Source organism: Callospermophilus lateralis, chromosome 15 (genome assembly GCF_048772815.1).
Source record: "Callospermophilus lateralis isolate mCalLat2 chromosome 15, mCalLat2.hap1, whole genome shotgun sequence".
NCBI classification, from domain to species: Eukaryota; Metazoa; Chordata; class Mammalia; order Rodentia; family Sciuridae; genus Callospermophilus; species Callospermophilus lateralis.
In genome coordinates, this window is record NC_135319.1 from 33,707,309 (window position 1) to 33,730,639 (window position 23,331).

Consider the following 23,331-nt stretch of genomic DNA (forward strand, 5'->3'; position numbering starts at 1 on the left):
AGGCTGCTCTGATATTTTTTGTTAACTAGGCCCTGACTTTAGAGCGTCTATGTGTTAGTCTCTGCTTAGTCCAGTTTTAGCAAGAATGTTGCTGGGTTAATTTAAAGAAAATCCCTCATCTTTGACATCTGATGGAATTTCTTTTTCCCACACTCAATATCTTATCACCTTGGCCTGCTTCTGCAATAATCCTGTCAAGTAGGTTTGGCCAGAATCTCTCTGACCCCTGATATTTCCTCCTAGTAATTTCCCTCACCCTAACTCTTACCTTGCTCCTTAGCTCTAAATTCCCACCTTTCCCTGCTATATTTAGAATTGAGCCAGATGTCTTTCTACTCCAGAGCCCTGTTACAGAAACCACCCTTGAATAAAGTCTGCCTTACCATTCTTTGACAAGTGTCATGGATATATTTTTTTTTAAACAGTGGTCTATCCCTGAGGACCAAGTTAACAATTTTAAGGATAATTGAATATTGCAGAGGAGGTAACTCTGTAACACATCTATGAAAATTGCTTAATAAAAATTACTAAGTGAATGAAGAGAGTGAATGAATCATTTTCTGGCTCCTCTTTAAAAAATGTTTCCTAGTTAGTTGGTTGAAAATTTGTTTCTTTGTTATCCTTTTTAAGATTAGACTTATTTTGTCTACTACAGAAGTGCTATTAAAGTATCTTTCCAAAAAATAAAAATTTTAACATCAGTGACTTGCAAATTGGAATGAGATGTCAGAATGTGACTCAGTCTCTTAGCTCTCAGATTTTGCTTGAAATAAGCTTTTCCGTTTTCCTAAATCAGAATACTATAAGCTTAATAAAAGAGATATTGTGGATATTATGTTTGGCAACACAGCAGTGAACTGGTATACCCTTTCTCTAAAATTAGAAGAATGTTTTCTTCAAAACAAAACAAGGACTTTTTGTTGTTGTTGTTTGATACTGGAGATTGAACCCAGGGACACACTACACTGAGCTACATCCTTGGCCCTTTTTGTTTTTGTTTTTTATCTTGAGACAGCATCTCACTAAGTTGCTGAGGTTGGCTTCAAACTTGCAATCCTGTCTCTGCCTCCTGAGTTGCTGGGTTTACAGAGTGCGCCACTGTGCCTGGCTAAAATAAGGATTCTTAATTACTTCCAACCCACAGAAATTTAGAATTAATGCACAATGTCATTTAGAATGGGTTCTGGACCAAAAAGCAGCTCTTTAACTGCATACAACAGCATCAACTTCCAGTTGAAAGATGCTTGTCAAGGCAATTCATGGGGGACTGAGGGAGGCTGCTTCAAGAACACAACATATGCAGCAGTTGGACCGGAGAGAAGGAGAGAGGGATGCCGAGTTGCCATAGTAACATTACAGGAGGGAATTGAAATTGCATGCGGTTAGTAATTTTTTTTTCAATTCTCTTGATTTTTTAAGGCACTAATATAATGAACGAATTTCCCTTGGGCAGAATTCTGAGGCAGGCAAACTGGCTGGTCCAGATCTCATATTTCATTTCAGTGACAGTAATTTTATTAGTAAGGTGGGAACTGCACTTTACTGACTGAACAGAATACTCTCTTGTGTTAGCCTAAGAGCAAAACCTTGCCCGTATGAAGGCCAAGAAGACTTTCTTTCAAGTTTAATTTTTCTGAAAAGCAGGAAGCAGGACATTGAGGCATCACAGCTGAGAATATGAAGCCAGTGTATCGTATTTTGATTTGTACTATAGGTCCCTCCCATGTCATCGTCTTAGGCAAAAAACTCACTCTAGAGAAGGGAAATGAATTTAAGCAAGGAGAATTCTGTGAATATATTGTGGATGTAAAAAGTTAATATAATCTTTAACTGAAAACAGTGAAAGAAAACATAGACAGTACTTGGGAGAAAAGAGGTATAATGACTTCCAAATATTAACTAAAGGGCCCTACGTACAGTCTTTTAGCAAAGCTATTCATGTTGTATTTTTACCAAGAGTTCTGACTATATCCTTACTTTGTTAGGCAGTTATAGAGTTAACCTAAGAGGAGGTGCAATAACATTTTTGAATGTTCTCTGTTACAGGCACTTTGTATTTGGAATCTTATTTAATACTGACAACAACCCCATGAGAAAAGCATCAGTAGTTCCATTTATAGATGACAAAGCTGCTCCAGGGGATTCATGTACCTATCCAAGGTCACATGGCAAGTAAGTGGTTAGAATTAGAATTTACGCTCAGGCTCACCTCTGTCTGAAGGATTGGATTTCTTCTACAATGCCAAGCAACCTCTAAAAATACAAGCATTCAATATTCTTTTAAAATCAATAATTCATTTCTTCCATTTGTACATAGGGGAGAGAAACACCTCTTTCTAATTCTCTTCCTTAGTTTATTGCTGCATATTCTGTACCTTTAGAATTAAACTAAAAGGAAGAAAAATTCTCCTGTCTTCTCTCTGCTTAGAAAATGACAACTTTCTTTCTGAGACTAGAAGATGCCCTTATGCTATTTGTTTTGTATTTTTTCACCCTCTTTTTGTGTTTTTTGTCTCTCTTGTCTTCCTTTGGGCTGAATATTTAATATTGTGATCATTGAATCATTATATATAACATCCGTTAACTTCTTTGACTTTAGCTTTATTTTCTTGGTGGTGATTGCCCTAGGGGTTACAGTCCATATTCTTAATTTATCATAATCTGAATATTGTATAGTAACATCATATTATACTAATATTATATTACAATTAATATATATATAACTGATATTATACCACTTTATGTATGAAAATTCTGCAATATAATTCCATTTATACTATTTTCATTTTTTACTCTAAGTAGCAAATATTTCTATATATATTGTAAAACTCAAAATAGATTGATTTTTTGTTAAAGCAATTGACTTTAAAAAAAAACTCAGGAAAAGGAAAAAATTGTGTAATGTGATCTCAAATGTCAAAAATTTGATTTTAAATCAAGATGTTTTTGCAGAGCCCTTTTAAGATGATATATGCTTGGAAAAGTCAAATTAAGTTTCAAAATTAAAACAATGATATTTATTTATTGCATCCTTTTGAGAAGAAAGATTGACAACTACACAGTATTTGTATGCCAAATTAGTGTAGAGGTATTTAAAAGAAAATGGATGTGAGCACTACCAACATATATCAAGGGAAAACAGGGGTGGTGAGGGGAGAAGATTAACTTCTGAAGACAGCACTTGTGACCACAAAGCAATTAGCCAAAGTGATAACTGTCCTGAGTTTGCTTTGTAGATTCTTCAAGACCCAGGCATGTGACATTTACCCACTACTTTTAGTTCCCTAATTTGGAAAGGGAATGAGTTTTCTAACATAGTGTAAAATCACTGGGAGAGAAGAAAAAAGAAAGCCTCTTTCTCCATCTTCTGAGAACTCTTTGCAACTGTCAAATACACTTTTTCCTTCCAAGAGTTGCTCTCAAGTTTACAAAGCTAAGAGCCTTTTATGATTACTTGTCCTTCCTTTAAAGAAATACTTTCAGTTAATTTCTAATATTTGTGGCATAAAACTGAGAAATATCTATACACTTTTGTATGGCATGAATAATTATTAAGTTAACCTTGATTAATAGAAACCCAGTCTGTTGCCCTGACAAATGCTCATGTCAACAATCTATCTTAGAACTCTATAAGGGGAAGTAAAGCTTAAATTTTTTCTCTGAGAGAGACTATTTCATTACTTTGAAAAATTTAATATATTTTCTTCACAACAAAGAAAGCAAACACAGATAGAAATATTTCTTTTTCCTTTCTATTAAATGTGAGAAATACAACAAGTTGCATTTCAGGTACAGTATAGGTTAAAATTATAGGATATTCAAGTTTACTCTGACATTTTTCCAGAATAGTAAGAATTTAAGAATTGTCACGTTGGAGGTGTTCTGAGACCCCTAAATCTACCTGTGCACAAAGATCTATTCTTCTAAGTGAACTAGTTGCCATTAACTTCAGGGAGAAATATTATATTACTACAGTATCAGTATAAAGTCAAATTAAGACCTTTGTTAAATTTGTCATTAAAGATTGTATCTTATTTCAACATATTCAGCAAATGCTGAGCATCTAATATGTGCCAGGAAGTACTTTAAGTATGCTAAGTGCTACGGATACTATGATAAATATATACATCTTAGTATCAAAGCACAGCTTTTCATGCACTATGGTAGTAACAGGATGATTGAGGTGGAGGGCAGCAGCATATTGCTAGGAAGGTTGGAAGTCAGGAGGGGCATACCTGGAGCAGTGTTTTGGGAACCAGAGCATAGTTCTTACTGACTCTACCTCGAACTCTGCAACTTCTCAGAAGCAGTAAACGCAAGCACAGCTGCCTTTATGATTAGATGTGGAGAAGTTGGTGAAAAAAGAGAATTTAAGTTCTTAAAATGGCTCTGGTATAGGGACCATATTGAGTCTCTGCCTGGGCTGGGAATTGATGCAAAAGAAATGACAATGATAAGAGACCATGTGTTGCAAAGCATCTTCCTTCAACATGTACCAAGCACTCATGCTAACTTTGAAGATAGTAAGAGTTTGAAGAGAAAGAGCAGGCCATCCTTAGAAAGCATTGCAGTCTATTAAGAAACAAAGCCATTAAGATCTTGTTGAAAAAAAAAACAAATGTTATAATCATTTTAAAATTAGAATGCTGCATATTGAACCAACTAAAGACTGCCTTGACATGTGTTTATATCTCTGCACGAATATCACATCCCACCGTTGTTATAGATGTATTGTACATACTCAAGTTAGCTGTCAACACGAGTGTTAGTTAACATGCCAATTGATACTAGTCAGCACTATGGGACTGGGAAAATCAGAAAAGCTTTCTTGAATTGAGCTAAATAGAGACATGAAATCACCGATGTAGCAAGATCCTAACTAAGCTCTAAGGGAAGATTCATGTTTAATCATCTTGAATTTCATGAGAAACAATTACTTTTGCAGTGTTGGGGATCTAACCTGGGGCCTTTTGCATTCTAAGCAGGTGCTGAGCAACTGAGTGCAGCCCTAGACCTAATTATTCTCTGAGTTACAATATCCAACACCGAGATGCTTGTGACATCATTGGAACAGCTCCCTCTCTGCATGGGAAGGAAAGGAACTTTCCTTAGGCCACAATTGTACTACTTGCCAGTTACACTTAAGACTTAGAAGATTAGGGGCTGGGATGTAGCTCAGTGGTAGGGCACTGTAGCATGAAGCCCTGGGTTTAATCCCTTGCAACACACAGGAAGACTGCAGAGATTAGGCACTAGGGTAATATAAAATTCATGCTCATTCTGCTTTTCCAGCTGGTAAGATCTTACTGAGGTCCTACCTAAATTACCCTGATCACAATTCAAGTTTACTTCCCAGAATAAAAATGCTTTAAGAGCTGTCTTTTAAACTGAATCCTGTATTAGGTGATCAGCCCATGCCAGCACTAGACTCCAAGGTTAAGTCAAGAGATATTTGTGTCTAAACATGGGGACTGGTGTATACCAGTTCAGATTTGTTGAATGCAACAAGATAGCCACAACAATAGGAAGTACTTGGCAGGCACTGGATGAGTGGAGAACACTGCTTTCTCCAAAGCTACTACTAGATTGGGTACTTAAAACTTGTGTTTATGAAAATTCAACTTCTTGTTTTTTGGCCTGTCCCCATGGCTTTCTGACATTTTAGCTCCCTCCCTCCCAATCAGTGCTTTGTCATTTCAGCGAGAAGGGAAGCTCTGATGAAGAGAACACAGAATAGCTCACATATTTTGGGCAGACACTATGCTTTCTTCCGTTGAGTCTGCCAGGAATTCAGTCTGCACACAACTGACACCCTTCCCTCAGCCCATCCCACACAGGACAATACCAAAAGAATGACAGGCTTTTCTGTTCCCTGGTTCCCTAAGACTTTCCTTTGCATCCCCATGTCACTGTTTAACACTGAAGAAAAGAAAACCCAAGTCAAAACTAGATGGGAAGGTAAAAGGAGTCTATGTCATTGCTGAAAATAACATAGCACTTCAGGGAGGTAGCACTGCATAGAAACCAAGTGGCATAGAAAATTGTGCCTCTATACATTATTTCCTATAGCTGATATTTTTATACCTAATTTTTATGCTTATCCCCGGGCCCTCCCCTATATGCACTTTGTACATACCCTTTCCCCTCCCACTTTATTAAATACAGCATGTACATGTTTGGTCAATGATGCAAAATGACAGTAATTTTGCTATTCTGATGATTGATGACTGCATCTAGAGGGGAAAAATAAGGTAATTTCCAATCCACAAACCAGCTAAAATCCCAGCTGGATATATAGGCATCTCTTCAAGTTTCTCTTTTCTGCTTGTCTCTTTCTTCCCTCATTTCCCTTCAGAATGATCCCCCTCCCATTTATAAATGCACCTCCATGTAGTAATCAAATGGTAAAAGCAATGCAACTCTACCTTTTAATCCTTACAAGCTCTTTAAATAGCCTGTGCCTTGACTCCTGCCATTTATAGCAATGGTTCTAGCATTCTTTATATACTGATGATTCCTTCTTATTGAAATATGTAAAAGGCAGTTCAATAAGATCTCTATTCAATTTACCTCCTACTGAGGTAATGCTTTAGGAGTCAACCCTAACCTTTCTTCACTCTTCCTCTCTAGAAAGCTTGTAGCTCCTCCCCACCCCCCATTTACTCATCAGTACCTACAAAGAGCAGGAAGCACCGTTGTGTGTGTGTGTGTGTGTGTGTGTGTGTGTGTGTGTATATTTTATTTGTGGTACTAGGGATCGAACCCAGGGCTTCTTGCATGACAGGCAGACGCTGTACCACTGAACCACATCCCCAGTCCAGAAAGCTTGTATCTTGTAAGGTAGATGCATGGTTTTCAGGTGCAATAGTCATCAGGAAAAAGAAGTTTGGATCTCCTGCTTTATACCTATGGCAGGGCTGGACTAGGGACAGAGTACAGAAGAAAAACTAGCCCATTAGCTTCATGAAGACAGGAAAAGTGTTGTCTTCCTCTTTCACCTGCTACCTCTGGTCTACAGTAGACACTGTAGTCATTTATTGGTTGGGTGAATAAATGCAATGAATGATAAATGAAGTAGTAAATCCAAGCACTACAGGAATCAAATTGAGGTTGCCAGGCTAGTTTTAGAAACATGGAGATCAGGATTCTTGGAAGGGGGAAGCACAGGATTAGAGCAGCTACAATTACAAGGTGGGGAAACCATCCCAAACCCTTGAATAAGTGGATGCTTATGGTGAGGCCACCTTTTTATTAGACTGGCTCTTGCTCAGATCTTGTAAGAGACACTTGAAGTGTGGAAAAAGAAAACCCCTTTGCTAGAGTTTCAGTACTAATTGGAGCTCTAAGACAACCTAGGAGTAGTGACTGGGATTTATTTCTGGCCTGCTTTATAATAGAACAGTTTACAAACTTGACCTTGATTGCTACAGCAATCTTTCAAAATGCTATTAATTTTATTCGTCTTCAGATAGAGAAATTAAAAGTAGAAAGTTTAAATAGCATACCTGGTTCAACCGGCCAAGCTTATAATCTGATTTCAAACCAGATTTTCAGTTCTTTACCATAACTCTGGTGCCTCAGACAAAATAAACAACATACTTCACATACATAACATACATGAGGCCTTGGGTTCAATCCCCAGCAATTCAAAACAAACAAACAACAACAAATCCCCCCCAAACACAAGGAAAAACCCTGAAACCAAGCAAATCACAACAAAACCTACACAATATACCATAAACATCAAGTTATACATATTTATGGGTTTTTAAATTTAAAAAGTTTAATTGTGTGAAAATATACTTGATATAAAATTTAGCACAACTTTTTTTTTGGCGGGGGGGTACTGAGTACTAATCCTATAGGTGCTCTGCCAGTGCAGGATATCCCCGGCCCCACTTTTTTTTTTTTTAACTAAGTTGCAGAAGCTGACCTCAAACTTGCAATCCCCCTGCCTTACCATCTCAAATCTCTGGCACTACAAATGTGCACCACCATGCCTAGCACTCTTAGCCATTTTTAACTGTATATTTCATTAGTGTTAATTATATTTATTTTGTGTCTGATAGGTCACTAGAACATTTTTTTATCTTTCTTTTTAATCTGAAATTCCATACTCATTAAACAACTCCTTATTTCCCCCTTCCTCAGCCTCTGGAAAGCACTCTTCTATTTTCTATTTCCATGATTTTTTTCTTCCTCTGGTGCTGAGGATGGAACCTAGAGCTTCGTGCGTGCTAAGCATACACTCTAACACTATGCTGTATCCCTGGCCCATTTCCATGATTTTGACAGTTTAGATATCTCAATTAAGTGGCATCATACAGTATTTTGCCTTTTATGACCACTTTATTTAACTTAGCATAATGTCCTCAAGATTAATCCACGTTTTAGCATGTAACAAGATTTATATCTTTAAGGCTGAATAAATATTCCATTATATATAAATACTGCATTTTAAAATTCATTAATCTATTAATGGACATTTGGGCTGCTGGCATCTCTTAACCACTGTGGACAATGATGTAATGAACACAAGTAGACAAATTTCTTGGAGACCCTGCTTTCAATTATTTTAGGTATATATCCAGAGGTGGGACTTCGGGGTCACATGATAGTTCTATTTTTAATTTTCTGAAGAATATCCATACAATTCCCTATTGTGGCCACACCATTTTATATTCCCTCAAACAACAGAGAAGATGGATTTTTCAATAGAAAAACTATCAGTTTTAACTTCAAACTAATCAAATAGTTCAGCTTGCCATGTCATATAATTCTTGAAAATTTAACTCAGTGAAAACTCTAGACCTTAGAGCCTATTCCTGTAATTAAAGACAAACACTAGTTAAACATAATTAATGATTTATAAAGATGGACATCCACCCTATTTTAAGAAGAATAAATGTGGTTGGCATTTTCCAAGAGACTACAAGGAATTAAAAATAAAGCCAATGTTTAACCAACACAAATGCAGTAGGAAAAGTATTCCTACCTCTTGGAAATAAGTATGAGCATGCATATAAGTAGCACTCTTACCCTGGTTTTGGCATCGATTTTAGCTCCTCGATCAAGCAACAGTTTCACCATATTTGCATTTCCTCTTTTTGATGCAACATGTAAAGGAGTGATGTCATTCTGTGGAAAAACAGAAAAAGAGACGGTTTTGATATCCTTAGTTTAGATAAAATACTCCAGTCTAAACTTCCCCCAACATTATTCTTGTTCCTTTTTAAACATTATAAAACTATACTTCCCAACGTTTCTGACAGCAATTTTTTTCAGAAGGGATAGTCTGTGGTCGTGGTCCACATTTATTTATTTTGATCACTGGTGTTCACTGATGGATGAGACGATGACTTTTTTCTCCAAAAGTCTGTCCTTTTTTTTCTCCTCTAAGTGCAAACTGTTACTTATGCAGCTTCTACACCAAATATACTAAATTTTAGGGCAGGAAAAGCTGCAAAACATGTATTTATGCCTCTTTTAATATAACATTCACTAGCTTCCAAAAGTGAATGGGTAACATAAAGGCTACAAAATCCCGTGCCTTTATGTCAATGTATTTTCCCACAAATTTGTGTGATACTTAGAATATTGGATAGCAAGCAGGTGACTGACAAGTGACTAATTAAGTTGGTCTAGACTGAGTTAAAGGAGTGTCATGTGACTCATAATCTTTCCCAGGCTCAGTAGGAGCCTCAGGTTGTCACAGAGGGACAATAGCCCCTGAAATTGGAATATCTGTTCTTTCCTGACATCCCTTGCACATAGTGTCCGAGGGTGTTTGCAAGGTTTTATTAGCAATCTCACAGAGAGCTAAAAAGTTTTCTTTGTACATTACCCTCAAGGAAGAGCCAAGTTATTACAACAAATTTCAATTGGGTTCTCCTTGATTTTTTTTTTTTTTTTTTTTTTTTGTGATACAAGGGTTCCCTACCATTCAGCTATACTCTCAGCCCTTTTTATTTATTAAAAAATAATATTTTTTTATAATTTAAAAATAATAATATTTAATGCCCAGGTTGGCCTTGAACTTGCAATCCTCCTGCCTTAGCCTCTGTAGTCCCAGGAATAATAGGTATGTGCCACTGGGACCAGTTTAATGTTCTCCTTGATTTCAATGGTTGGCTATCACATTTCTGTCCTCAGTGTATCTTACAGGTACTATGACCATTTCCAAACTTCCAAGGAAATGTATGAATATACTGAAAAAAAATTCCCTATTTTTGATCCTTATTTTTGTGGAGCAGTAAGTAACACAAATTTAAAATCTGTTGTTTGCAAAGGTCAGAAATATTAAAAATAAATTAGGATCACAGGGAAATAGAGCTTGATACACAAACAAGCTCCATTTATTGATTGGGTTATTAATAGTTACCAAGTATCGGTCACTTCCTGTTTGTCAGGTATTGTACTAGATTTGACTTTATTTGTGAAGTGCTGGAGATCCACCTAGGGCCTCACAAATGCTAGACAAGTACTCTGCCACTGAGCTACCTAAGGTCTTTTATTATCTCATTTAATTCTCATAGTCCTCAACATGCCCTATACAACCTGAATTGCAATCCCTGTTTTTTCTACTATAATTTCTTATTTGTTTTAGTTATATAGGACAGAATACATTTGGTATGGCATACATAAATGGGGTATAATTTCTCATTTTTCTGATTGTACATGTTTTTAGAATCACATTAGTCATGCACTCATATGTGTACATAAAGTAACAATGTCTGTTTCATTCCACTAGCCTTCCTATCCTCTCCTCCCCTCCCTTGCTGCCCCTGACACTGCTGCCCCTCTTAATCCCTGTTTTACAGATACAGAAATAGCTATCAGAAGCAGGGTTCAATTTTTAAAAGCTTAAACTCAAACACAATATTTTTTGAAGTATGTTTCTATTTTTTTTTTAAATTGGGGCTTTGGAGTTTTGCATAATAGCTGGGTTCATACCAACAAACTCATACATGCATGGAATTCAATTCAGCTCCTGATTCCCTGCTTTTCCCTCCCCTCCTCCTTCCCCTCTCTCATTTTCCTTCCTCTCTTTTATTTAGGCTTCCCTTTGCTAGTCTATTTATTTATATTTGATTGGCTCTACCTATGCATAAGGGTGAACTTTCCTGTGGTATATTTATATAGGCACATGATTTTTTAAAGAATTCATTCTGCATCGTCTGTCCTTCCTGATCTCCTCCTTCTATATTACTGATCTTCTCTTTATCGTTTTGTTATCCTATCCTCTCCCTTTCCTTTATTTACTCTAACTTCCTCATATGAGAGAAAACATTCAACCTTTGATTTCTGAGTTTGGCTTATTTCACTTAGCATGATATTCCCTATTTCCATTCATTTACTGGCAAATCTCATTCTTTATGGAAGAGTAGAACTCCTTTGTATTTATACACCACAATTTCTTAATCTATTCATCTATTGATGGGCACCTGGGTTGATTTTAAAATTCAGCTATTATGAATTGTGCTGCTATAAATACTGAAGTGGCTATATTGCTGTAGCATGCTGACTTTAGATCTTTTGGTTAAAAAAAAAAAAAAAACAAGGAGTGGGATATCTGGGTCATATGGTGGAACCATCCCTAGTTTTTTAAGGAGTCTTCATACTGCTTTCCAGAGTGATAGTACTAGTCTGCAAGCTCATGAATAACATACAAGTGTGCCTTTCCCTACACAAGCTTACCAGTGTTTAGTATTGTTTGTATTCTTGATGATCATAATTTTGACTGGAGAGAGACGAAATCTTACTGTAGTTTTGATTTGCAATACCCTGTTTTCTAGAGATGCTAAACATTTTTTCATATACTGGTTGGCCATTTGTATTTCTTCTTTTAAGGAGTTTTTGTTTAGTTCTTTTGTCCATTTATTGATTGGGTTATTATTATTTTTTGGTGTTAAGTTTTTTGAGTTCTTTGTATATTCTGGATTCAAATCTCCTATTGGAGGAACAACTGGCCAAGATTTTCTCCTGTTCTGTAGGGTCTCTCTTCATGCTCTTAATCATTTTCTTTGCTGTGCAGAAGCTTTTTTATTTTGATTGCATCCAACTTATTGATTCCTGGTTTAATTTATTGTGCTTTGGAGATCTTGTTAAGAAAGTCAGTGCCAGCACTTATATCAGAGAGTGGTGACCCTATGTTTTCTTATAGCAAGCGTAAATTTTCTAGTCTGATTAAGTCTTTGATCCATTTCAATTTGAGTTTTATGCCAGGTGATAGGGTCTAGTTTTGTGTTTCTTTTTTTTTTTTTTTCCTGTATGAGGGCATTATTTTTTTTTTTATTAATTTTATTTTTTTATTGGTTATTCAAAACATTACAAAGATTGCAGAATCACATCGGTTACACATCCACATTACAACAGTTACTATTATGGTATTATGTAAAAATTGTGTTTCTATATATAGCTTTTAGTTTTCCCAGCACCATTTTTTAAAAAAGGCTATCTTTTCTCTAAGGTATATTTTTTGGTACCTTTATCAAATATCAGATGGCAGTAGGTACCTGGATTTGTCTTGTGTCTTCTGTTCTGTTCCATTGGTATTTATGTCTATTTTGATGCTAATAACATGCTGGTTTTGTTATTATAGCTCTGTAGTATAATTTCAGATCAGGTATTGTGATGCCTCCCACTTTGTTTTTGCTTTTAGTATTGCTTTGGCTATTCTGGGTCTCTTATTCTTCCAAATGAATTTAAGAATTGTTTTTCTAATTCTGTGTTAAACACATTATTAAAAAAACAATTTATAATGAGAAATTGCAAAGTTTGAGAGCAAAGCATGATGAACTTGAGGTGCTCCTCAGCCAAGCTCAATAAATTATCAACCTTGGGGCAGGAGCATTGTTGTGGCAGAGTACCTGCTTAGCATGGGTAAGATCCTGGTTCTGTTCCCAGCACCATTCCCCCTGACCAATTAACCTTTTGCTCCTATTTCTTTTATACTCACTACTTTTTTCTTCCCGTATGAACTTAAAAGAGAAGAAAAGGCTGGGTAAGGTGGCACAGGCCTGTAATCCCAGAAACTTGGGAGGCTGAGGCAGGAGGCCACCCTCAGCAATTTGGCAAGGCCCTAAGCAACTGAGACACTGTCTCAAAAGAAAAAAATAAAAATGGCTGGGGTTGTAGGTTCAATCTCCAGTACCCGCACCACCACCAAAAAAAAAAAAAAAAAAAAAAAAAAGAAAAGAAAAAAAATCTCAGGCATTACACTATTTCATCCATATTACTGCAATTATTTATTATTTGTATTTGGGGCAGGGGACCCTCTGCCTTGTCCAGGGGTTGCTCTCTTACTCTCCTATTCTCAACCACTCCACAGTAGCCGAGACTACAGGGATATACTGCTGCATCTGGCTAGGTGAGGAAGCTTTAAAATAAAATCACAATAAATTATTGTTACTAAGAAAGTAAAAGTAACAAAATAGCACCCAAGCCCCCATTTATGTTCAAATTCTCCCATTGACTCCAACTGACTACACACCTCCCCCATTAAGAAGGTCCTTGAACTGAAAGGTCCTTGAAGTTTCTTTTAATCTCCGGAGCTCCCATGCCCCACCTTTTCCCCATGTCCATTTGTTACTGAAGTAACTTGATAACTTATTGTGTAAAGTTTTCCACCACCTACATTTGACTGATGGCATCCCCAAGGGTGGTGGTGTTTAACATGCCCTTTCCCCTCCCTATCTTCAGCAAACATTTCTAGTTCAATATTTTTAACCATTCATTCCCTTATGAGTAGAGAGTCTGTACATTCTTTATATTTTGTTATTCTTAGATATTAAAATATAATTTAAGAATTATTTTCATAATAATTAAGGATTATTCTTAGAAGCCAAAATATAAATCAGTGATGAATCCATTAAATAAAAGAAGAAAAAGGCCAGAGTATAACAATTTATCTTAGGAACACTGATGAGGATTAATGCCATTGTTCTAGAACAGGGGTAGGCTGATGTTTTCAGCAAAGGGTCAGATGGCAAAATTTTCTGCTCTGCAGATCACAATGTCTGATCTGATGTACCTGCTCAACTTTGCCACCGTAGCACAAAGTGGCCACACAAAAAAACGTAAAGAAACAGCAGTGGTTGTACTCCGTGGGCTGGATTTGACATACAGGCAGTCCTTGGCCGACTCCTGCTGGGACCCCAGCTTATGGTTGAAAGTTTCAACTGTGTGTGACAGGTTACAAAAGAGGAAGGGAGGCTACATGGTGTGCACTGTGTAAGGTTTAGTCCTGAGTCCTGTTTGGTATGTGTGAAGGACAGCAGAAGGAAATACATTTTGTGTTGACTTTTAGGTCTGTTTCACTTCTATGTTCTGGGCTCAAATGTGTGTGGCTCTAATGACCCAAGTAGCACAGTGGGTGAACTCTAGCTCTGAGCCAGCAGGTGGAGTGTCAGGTTAGGAACACAGGAAACACTCCACAGGAGCCCTAGGGGGATGTAACCCCAAATCCTCATTGCTTCCCCATGAGTAGGGGCTTCCTTGCTATTGTCCCTTGGAAAATGGACTCTCACCTGATTAAGAAGGACTTAATTAACCTTTATCACAACAGGCTAATTTTAGTGAGAGCATTAACTATTTCTGTTGCTTCCTTTCAGATTCATATATTCTCTCTCAGGCACAGAGATGTCAAAAAGAAAAAAAAAAAAGGGTTGCCTGGAATTCCTAATTTTCATATTTTTCTATACCCTTCCTAGAGGACTACTTTATATTTTGTAGGCTTTTAAAAAAGTGCTATAAAGGACTTATGTACTTACAACTTCAATTTAACTTCATGACAACCAGTGAATAATATAGAAATCTTTAACTCCACTTAATAAAAGGAGGAGATATCGAAATGGTCCTTAATTTGCAGATTAAGAAACAGCTAACCACAGGCAGAATTAGGATCAGAATTCTGATTTCCACATGCTCTAGCAGTGGCATTTTCAGCTAGGGGTCAGAACGCCTCTATCTAAAGACTGTGGCTTTTCTTCTCTGTCAAATGGAGCTTTTCCCTGATATGCACACTTTTTCATTCCTGAGTCATGTAGTAACTGCTTCTGTCAAGTAGGAACAAATCAAGAGCAAAGTGGTACCTCTGAGTCACTCAGAGAGCTTTTTATATTTTTATTCTTCTGTTAATCAATAAAAGTATCTTATGCCCTACTATGTATGAGGCCGGTTGCTACATTTCCATTGTCCAAGCAAACAGCAGATTATAAAATCCCAACATATCAAGAGTCCAATGAGGTGAGAGACAAAGTCTTGTTTAAAAGAGCCCCGATTTGCTGGTGAAATTTGTACACACTTGCTGGATTGCAATTTGGCACTATATATGAAAAGCCTTCAAATCTGTAATCACAGATACAAGGCAGTGTTTGACTGCCAGGGTAGAAAGAGCAGGAGTATAAAGAAGGATCCAGCCCTGAGGCCAGGTAAACTCCCTGAGGCTGAGACTGAGCTAGAATAAAAGATCCCTAAGCCAAGTGAAGCCAGCACAGAGTACTGGGCAAGAGCAGTCAACTGGTAAAGGTTGGGGTTGTGCTAGAGACCTCCGCTGAGCTGCGGGTGTCGGGAGAAAACTGAGGGAGGAGCTCTAAGATTAAGTGAAATTCTCAGACAGCCCAGCCCTCACCCCAAGGCAAATGGCAGCATCCCCTGAGGACTCATAGACTCACAAACAAAAATGTAGACTTGGCTCACCCCTCATTAAACTGGTTACATAACTAATATTTGCAGCCTAACAGGAGGGGGAAAAAAGCATCCATTTTCAGCAAAAGTACCAAATAAGCCGAATCTCTCCTATTATAGATAGTATCCAGTGGTCTATCTAATGGGATGAACAACAACACATGGAAAGATAGAAAATGTCAGCAAAGAATTCCCAAGAGAGAGGCAAATGGAAACAATTGATAAGAAAACCACAATATCAGAAATAAAGAATTCTTTTGATGGACCCATGAGTAGACTTTACACAATCAGGGAACCTAAAAATACATCTATTCATAAGTTCTTCCAAACTGGAGTACAGAAAGTGGGAGGAAGAAAGAGCCAAGGGTCCAAGACTGTGAGGAAATATGAAGTGGCTGAATGGAGTGGTGTAAGGAGAAGAAATGGGATTGGACAAAAAAAATATTTGAAGAGTTATTAATGTCAAGCATTTTCTCAAGATAATGAAGGATGTAAAAATCCAAGTCTGAGAAGCTTTGGGGACACCAAGCAAGATAAGCAACAACCAAAATCCACCATGATACTCAAACAACTGCTGAAAATGAAAGATATATAAAAAGATCTTGAGGGTTGTTAAGGGGGAAAGAAACGATATGCTTCATACAGAGAACAAAGAAGTATAGAAGACTCAGCAGAAATTGTGCAATGTAGAAAATAAAGAAGTGACATCTTTAAAAGTTAACACACATGCCCATTGTAAAAAGGCTATAGAGATATTCACCCAAAATTTATCTCTCCATGTTGGGACTACATATGACTTTTTACTTCTTCATGCTCTCCTAAAAGAATTCCACTATGGACATTTGTGTGATTTACAGTGAAAACATTTTTGTATTTTAATATTACCTAATATACAGCCCACTCTCCCCCTGTCTCAGTTCCACCATCTGCATTCACTCTGATAGCAAGAGAGTCATTTTATCTACTCATTACCTTCTCTAATATTTGAACTTGGAAGGAAACCACTAAGCCCTGAGATATTCTCACCCTAAAATATATTACTATTTTTCTCATTAATGTAGAAATTTCAATATGGTTAAAGGTCCACACATTATTTTCAAGAAGCAACCTAAATTAAAACTTGGGTGAAACAAATTCAATCTAGAGTTTTGATTTGACCTGACCTGAATTTAATACAAAACCCACAGATACTACTCTCATTTTATGTGAATTAGCTTATTAATATAATTTTTTTCTTGGATCAATAAAAAATTTTCTTACATTTAAAAATGTACATAGAATACATTCGCATTTGGGCAGGTTTTTTTTTTTTTTTTAAATTAATAAGGACCTCTGAGTTGATTCAGTCCAGTAACTGAATGAGGAAGAGCTTAGAGATCAAGGAGTGTCCTTGGTGTGGCAGAGCTTGGAGCTTAGGCAAGACTCCAGGTTTCCTGATACCCAGGTAGTTCCCCTTTCATTTCACCAGACTCTTTGCTCTTCCTTAAAATCCACTATTTTCATCAGCAGTATAATAGCATCTTGTTTAACTTTTCCATCACTAGTCAGTGTCATAATCAGTAAAAATCTTAAAAGTATAAATACAATTAACCAAAACACTTTTCTTTTCTAGTACTTTCTTTTCAATTGTTTTTTAAAATATGGTAGCTAAAGACAAAAGAGCATTCCATACACAATATATACATCTTACAAACAGCAATGAAGGGAACTGGCTATAAAACTATTTATAGAAATCACTAACAGGGCTTGAATAAATGTTCAGAATTTTGACTCAACAAAATTACAGCAACTTTATCTGAAACTTTTGGACCAATTGCATGCTTAACAAAACAACAGGGACCATTGCCATTTCCCCATGTGAATTTGTATTCTCACAGTGGGATTGACAACTCCCCCTGCCCCAACTTTATTTTCTTCTGTGCTCATCTTCTTCCACCTTAATTCACTTTTTATCTATAACCTAGGATCCTCAAAGGCAACAATCACTCAAGTTAGCAGTTAAATTTCCAATTTAGAAGAATAAGGTTTTTTTTTGTTTGTTTGTTTGTTTTGGGCACTAGGGATTAACTTAGGAGTGCTTAACCACTGACACACATCCCCAGACCTTTTTATTTTTTGAGACAAGGTCTGAGTTGCTAAGGCTGGCCTCAAACTTGCGAGCCTCCTGCCCTAGCCTTCATACTCACTGGGATTACGGGCATGTGCCACCATGCCCAACTGTCTTCTACTTTGAGAGAAAAGAAAGAAACGAATCCCTCAGTAACAAGCTAAGCTCTCTCAGGATTTGTACAATTTCATTACATTCTCCCACAATTCATTCTTCTTCAATAATAAATACTATATGGTATCATGCTGTATTAGATCATGTTATATTTTACAAAATCACCTGTTTAAGATGATGACTTCTAAAAATAAAGATTTGTACAGTACTTTACAAACTATAAACTGGTTCAGAAATGTGTAGAAGATTTTTAACAACGAGTTTAGGGGCAAAGAAGAAATTCCATTCTGGTTATAACCTTATTTCAACCCAATTTCCCAGTGTGGACCTAGTAGCAGACATATTTCACTGATAATGTGAATACCAGGTGTCAGTGCTCACTCTTCCACACCCACCCTCCTGTTGAATTACACCAGGAAATGTGCCTTATCTTATATGAGCATATTTTCCCATCTGTACTATGGACACAATACCTCTACTGTCTCCAATACAGGATTGTCAAGAGGAGATATGAGAGAAATCATGTGAAAAGGAAGGAGAAAATTCACAGATATTCCATATCTTTTGTCTCATTTAACCCATACAACATTCTTAGAAAGAGATTTAATTGTTTTATCTTTATTTTACAGATGATAAAAGTAAGATTCAAAAAAATCAAACTAATTTGCCAAAGGCTGCAAAGTTGCCATGGTTTGTCTGAACTTAAGTTTATGATTTCTCCACTAGACTAGTCCTGCACTTCCTAGTAGTATAGATATATGACCAATTCTTAGTATTAGAGAATTTTGGAGGCACCTAATAGTGGGGTAAGAAAGATAGATAGTATTTTTGTAGGGTGGTATAGTAGTTATGAGCTGAATTACTTAGGTTCAAATTCTAGGCCTGTTCCACACTAGCTATAAAACCTAGGTAAATTTATATAATTTTGCAGTATCATGTATTTCTTACTTGCAAACTCAGACTAATAACAGTGCTTATAACACTGTCATGAGGATTAAATGAGTTAATAAATATAGTGTTTTAAATATGGTGCTTGGCATTTAATAAACATAAAAGTTGTTAGGTATAAAACTTAAAAAAAAAGTTTTTCTACCACTGAGTTATACCCCCAGCCCTTTTTATTTATTTATTTTTAAATTTTGAGACAGGATCTTGCTAAGTTGCCCAGGCTGGCCAACAACTTGGGATCCTCCTGCCTCAGCCTCGGGAGTAGCTGGGATTACAGGCGTGCACCACCAGGCTAGGCTGAAGCGGTTCTTATTTTTTATCATGTGGACATTAAAAAAATTTATGAAACAACTGCATCTTATGAGGACATTATGAAACAGTTTGGGTAGGAAAAAAACATGCAGATCCAAAGTAGTCTGTGATGTCAGTGAAATCGGAAGGTGCTAAATGGGGCAGTTCTATGGGTGCAAGAGGCGTTGGAGAAGCTGTGGCTCAGCACAGGCTCAGCCTGGAAAGACTCAGTAGGACTGTAGCTCTCAAGAGAGGCACAGCAAGGAATGGAAAGGCCTGTTCAATACACATGGCATCTAACACTGTATAAATGCCATAACATGATAGAAACACTTGGCTGCTCTACTATTGAGGATGGAGACCTGGAATAAACAACTATACCTCTGCTGGGAAATACCTGCCATTTTTCCTTGTCAAGTTCTTCTCTGAAACAATTAGCAAAACAAGAGCATTTCAGGCTCTTCCCCAAATGAAAATAGGGTCATTTTCTACCTTGCTGTTGCTAAGTGGCAGACCTTCCTTTGAATTTAAATATAAAAAGGCCAATTTGATCTTTTCTTTCAAAATCTCTAGGGGATATTATCATCAAATAAAAAATTAAATTAGACTGATGTAGAATAATAGGATAGAAAATAATTTAAAAATAGCAGAAAGGAGACAAAAGAAAGAAAAAGATTGTAACTTTTATCTGAAAGCCTTGTGTGAGTTTCTTGTCCTTTGGCTCCCCACGCCTGTCATTCCTGAGTTTCCAGGAAATACACAAATCTTCACTAGCAATCATAAAGTTGCTAGAAATTCATCCACTTAAGAAAATTTTGCTGTGCACTGTTAATTACTCCACTAATACATGGGTTTTAGAATAGATTGAACAAAGGGAGATACAAAACCTATAATATAGGTACCGTCCCAGTGTTATCTATTTATCAAAAAATGGAAAAGACTCAACCTAAGGGTCTTGAGAACAGCCAGACCACCATAAAATATCTTGTGATCCCCACATCACCTTCCCATGCCCAACCCTCACCACTTCAAAGAGCCTGAGACCCTGAAAGCATTTCTTATTCTCAAGATGGGCTGCCTTTTCCCTTGAATGTTTACTGCTTGTTTTCCCAAATGACTCTCTGTGCCTCAATATCTGAAATGTCTAGAAATTATTTTCTATGGCATTTGTCAAGAACCTGCCATCCTTAGTTGAAGTCACCATCTTTGGGACCTCGTTGGACCATCTCTAGTGACATTCTGGAGGTGAAAATACCACTCCAAATTTTCTAGATGAAAATTAAATAATACAACTATTTTGTTTATGTCCTGTCTCATATATTTCATGTTCTCAAAAAGTATAAGTTCTAAAATAATTAAAAGTTGAGAGAGAATCTGGTATTCTGTACTAATTCTTACTACCTGTAGTGATTTTTGCCTCTTAGTAATTTCTATGGTCAAAAAAAAAAAAAAAGGTCAAGTTATAAAATAAGAGATCTGAAGATCAAGATTCTGATGTGTTGAGGATATGTATTTAAAACAATTTAAAAAAATTTTATGTTCTCTCATTCTATTCTTATAATTTAGCACCATTCCTAGTGTAAACAGAAACAGAAAATGATTAGCAAACAAATTTATAGAGAAAGCACATGAAAGATATTTAAGCAAAGACTACGCCATCTTCACTCAATCCACAGACATCTCTACAGCTTTTGAAAGTCTTTTCATCTCCTAGGGAAGAGATTTGTATCTGCCAATCCCCAGGCACAGAGCTTGTAATTAGTAAATGTTTGATAAGTAATATTTAAGTCTCGTAGATGATGAGGATGGCGATGATTTGCACACTTAGGGGTTGAAACCAGGGGTTACTCTACCTCTGAGCTTCATTCACAGCGCTTTTTATTTCAAGACAGGGTCTTGCTAAGTTAGTGCCCAGACTGGGAATTTCTTCTTTGCCCCCTGAATTTGTGATCTTCTTGCCTCAGTCTCCAGAGTAGCTGGGATCACAGGCATGTACCATTGCATCTGGCATAGCAGTCACATAGATTTTAATATGATGTAGAAAAAATTTCCTTAAGAGTTTGAACTATTTTTCCATAAATTTTCATTATTTTCTACCAAGAATGTTTTATTAGTCTATTTTTATAATAACTTGGTTGAGGTATAATTGATGTACCACAAGATTTACCATTTTTAAGTGTTCAATTATTTCAGTGATTTTTAGTGTACTTACTAGTTGTACAAATCACCATTATCTAGATTTAGAACATTTTCATCATACCTAAAAGAAATCCCATAACATTAAGAAGTAATTTATTTTTAAGTACCCTAAACCCCTGTTTAGCTACACGTTTACTCTCTTTCTCTGTAGTCTGAACTTTCTCCTAGTCTGAACTTCTCCCCTAGATGGAACTATATACTATGTGGCCTTCTGTGACAAATTCCTTCAACTTAGCACAGTGTTTTCAAGATTCATCCATGTGTGGTATCAGAACTTAATTCTTTTCTATGAGAATGCCTAAATTTTCATGCCTTAAGAAATGCATAACATATATGCAAACAAAGATGCTTTGAATGATAAGAATTTGCTATTTAAAAGATATACCCTAAAAATTTCTAATAATTGAATATATATAAAAGAAAACACTCCAGCCTTTATAGTTTGAAATATAAATAGATCTTTCTTTGAAAGAAATTCTACTTAGAGGGTCTATTGTTAATAATACAAGTATAAAATAAACTTGGAAATTTCCTTCATACTGTATTGACCAAGGTGGCTGCTATTGTTATTAAGTAAATATCCATTTACCTTTTTATGAATTTTCAATTAACTAATATGGGATTTCTTTCACAGATAATGAAAATGCTTTTTTTTTTTTTTTTTTTTTTTTTTTCATCTCTTCTCCAGTTTTGCTAACTGCTTGCTTATCCTCCAACACTTTTTCTCTCTGTGCCTTCTGGGTAAGGAGATTAAGTCCGTACCAGCCTTGCTCAGAAGGAAGATATCAACTCCACCGACACTTTCTTGACCTCATCCCTTCCAGGGACACCCACTAAATCCCATTTGATGAGACACCTGATAGCATTGGGCTCCTCAGGCAGCGGCAGATGCTTGGATATTTAATGTTTGTTGTGAAATCAGGTTCTCAGTGTTGAATCTATTTTGCTCCAAACTCAGGAGATTTACTTATTTTCCTTTAAGGATAATCTGAGGCTAGTCATTGTTAATTCTGTCAGAGGCTTCCACTCAGATACATAGGGGCGCTCATCAACAATTTAGATAAGGCACAGTCAGGTTTTCCTCTGGTTCTTTCAAGTGGTTTAGCAGTGCAGGAAGGCAGGTCTTATTTAGAGTAAATATTCAACATTTGCTCCCCATCCCCCCAATCAGCTCATACATATAATCCCAGCTGTTGCCAGATGGGAAGACTGGAATCAAAGCTGGTCTTGGACCTCTTCCCTCAAATACAAATTTCTCTTCTACCTTTGTAGATGTTACAGATGATTCGCTCTTTGTAGGTATCTAGTTTAGTAGTTTTCAATGTATGCTTTAGGTAAAACACACATAAATTAAAACTTCTATCTCAACCATTAAGTATACAGTTCAGTAGCAATAAGTACATTCACACTATTGTATAAACAATCTTCAGAATTCTTTTCATCTTGAGAAATCAAACTTTATACCTGTGAAGTAATTACCCATTCATCTTCCCCCCTCCCCAGCCCATTGCAATTACCATTAGGATTCTTTTATGTTATAGCATGAATCAAAATCTCCCTCCTTTTCAAAGGCCGAGTAATATTCTGACATGTAAATATCACATTCTGTTTCTTCATTCTTTGTCTGTTGATCACTTAGGTTGTGTCTACCTTTGGGCTATTGTGAATAATACTGCTATGTATCTAGGTGTACAAACCTCTCTAGACTCTGATTTTTTTTTTTCCTGGTGTATATCCAGAAGTTAAGTGGTCAAACAATACTTCCAGATAAACATCAAACTTTTCATTGTGGCTGCATGATTTTACATTCCCATCAAGAGTGTACAAGAGTTCTCCTAAAATCTTCATAACCTTATCAACACTAGTTATTTTACTTGACAGTAGTCACCCTAATGGGTATTCAATAGATGCTTTTCAAACATTTTTTAGACTACATTTCAGGATTTCCATTATCCATAAATAATGAAGAATGTTGTGGGGTAGGT

The 23,331-nt window shown here is 36.5% G+C and overlaps 1 protein-coding gene and 1 non-coding gene across 2 annotated transcripts in view; both read right to left on the reverse strand.

The window, feature by feature from the left end:
* The window catches only part of Ank3 (ankyrin 3), a 321,771-nt gene that overhangs the window by 168,977 nt on the left and 129,463 nt on the right, over window positions 1-23,331 (reverse strand). The window contains exon 8 of the mRNA XM_076834218.1: window positions 9,040-9,138. Within this exon, the coding sequence (XP_076690333.1) occupies window positions 9,040-9,138 (99 nt within the window). The remainder of the gene's footprint in view (window positions 1-9,039; window positions 9,139-23,331) is intronic.
* LOC143381660 (small nucleolar RNA SNORA13) lies at window positions 9,405-9,536 on the reverse strand. The gene has a single exon (XR_013088837.1). It is a non-coding gene; the product is annotated as a small nucleolar RNA SNORA13 (small nucleolar RNA).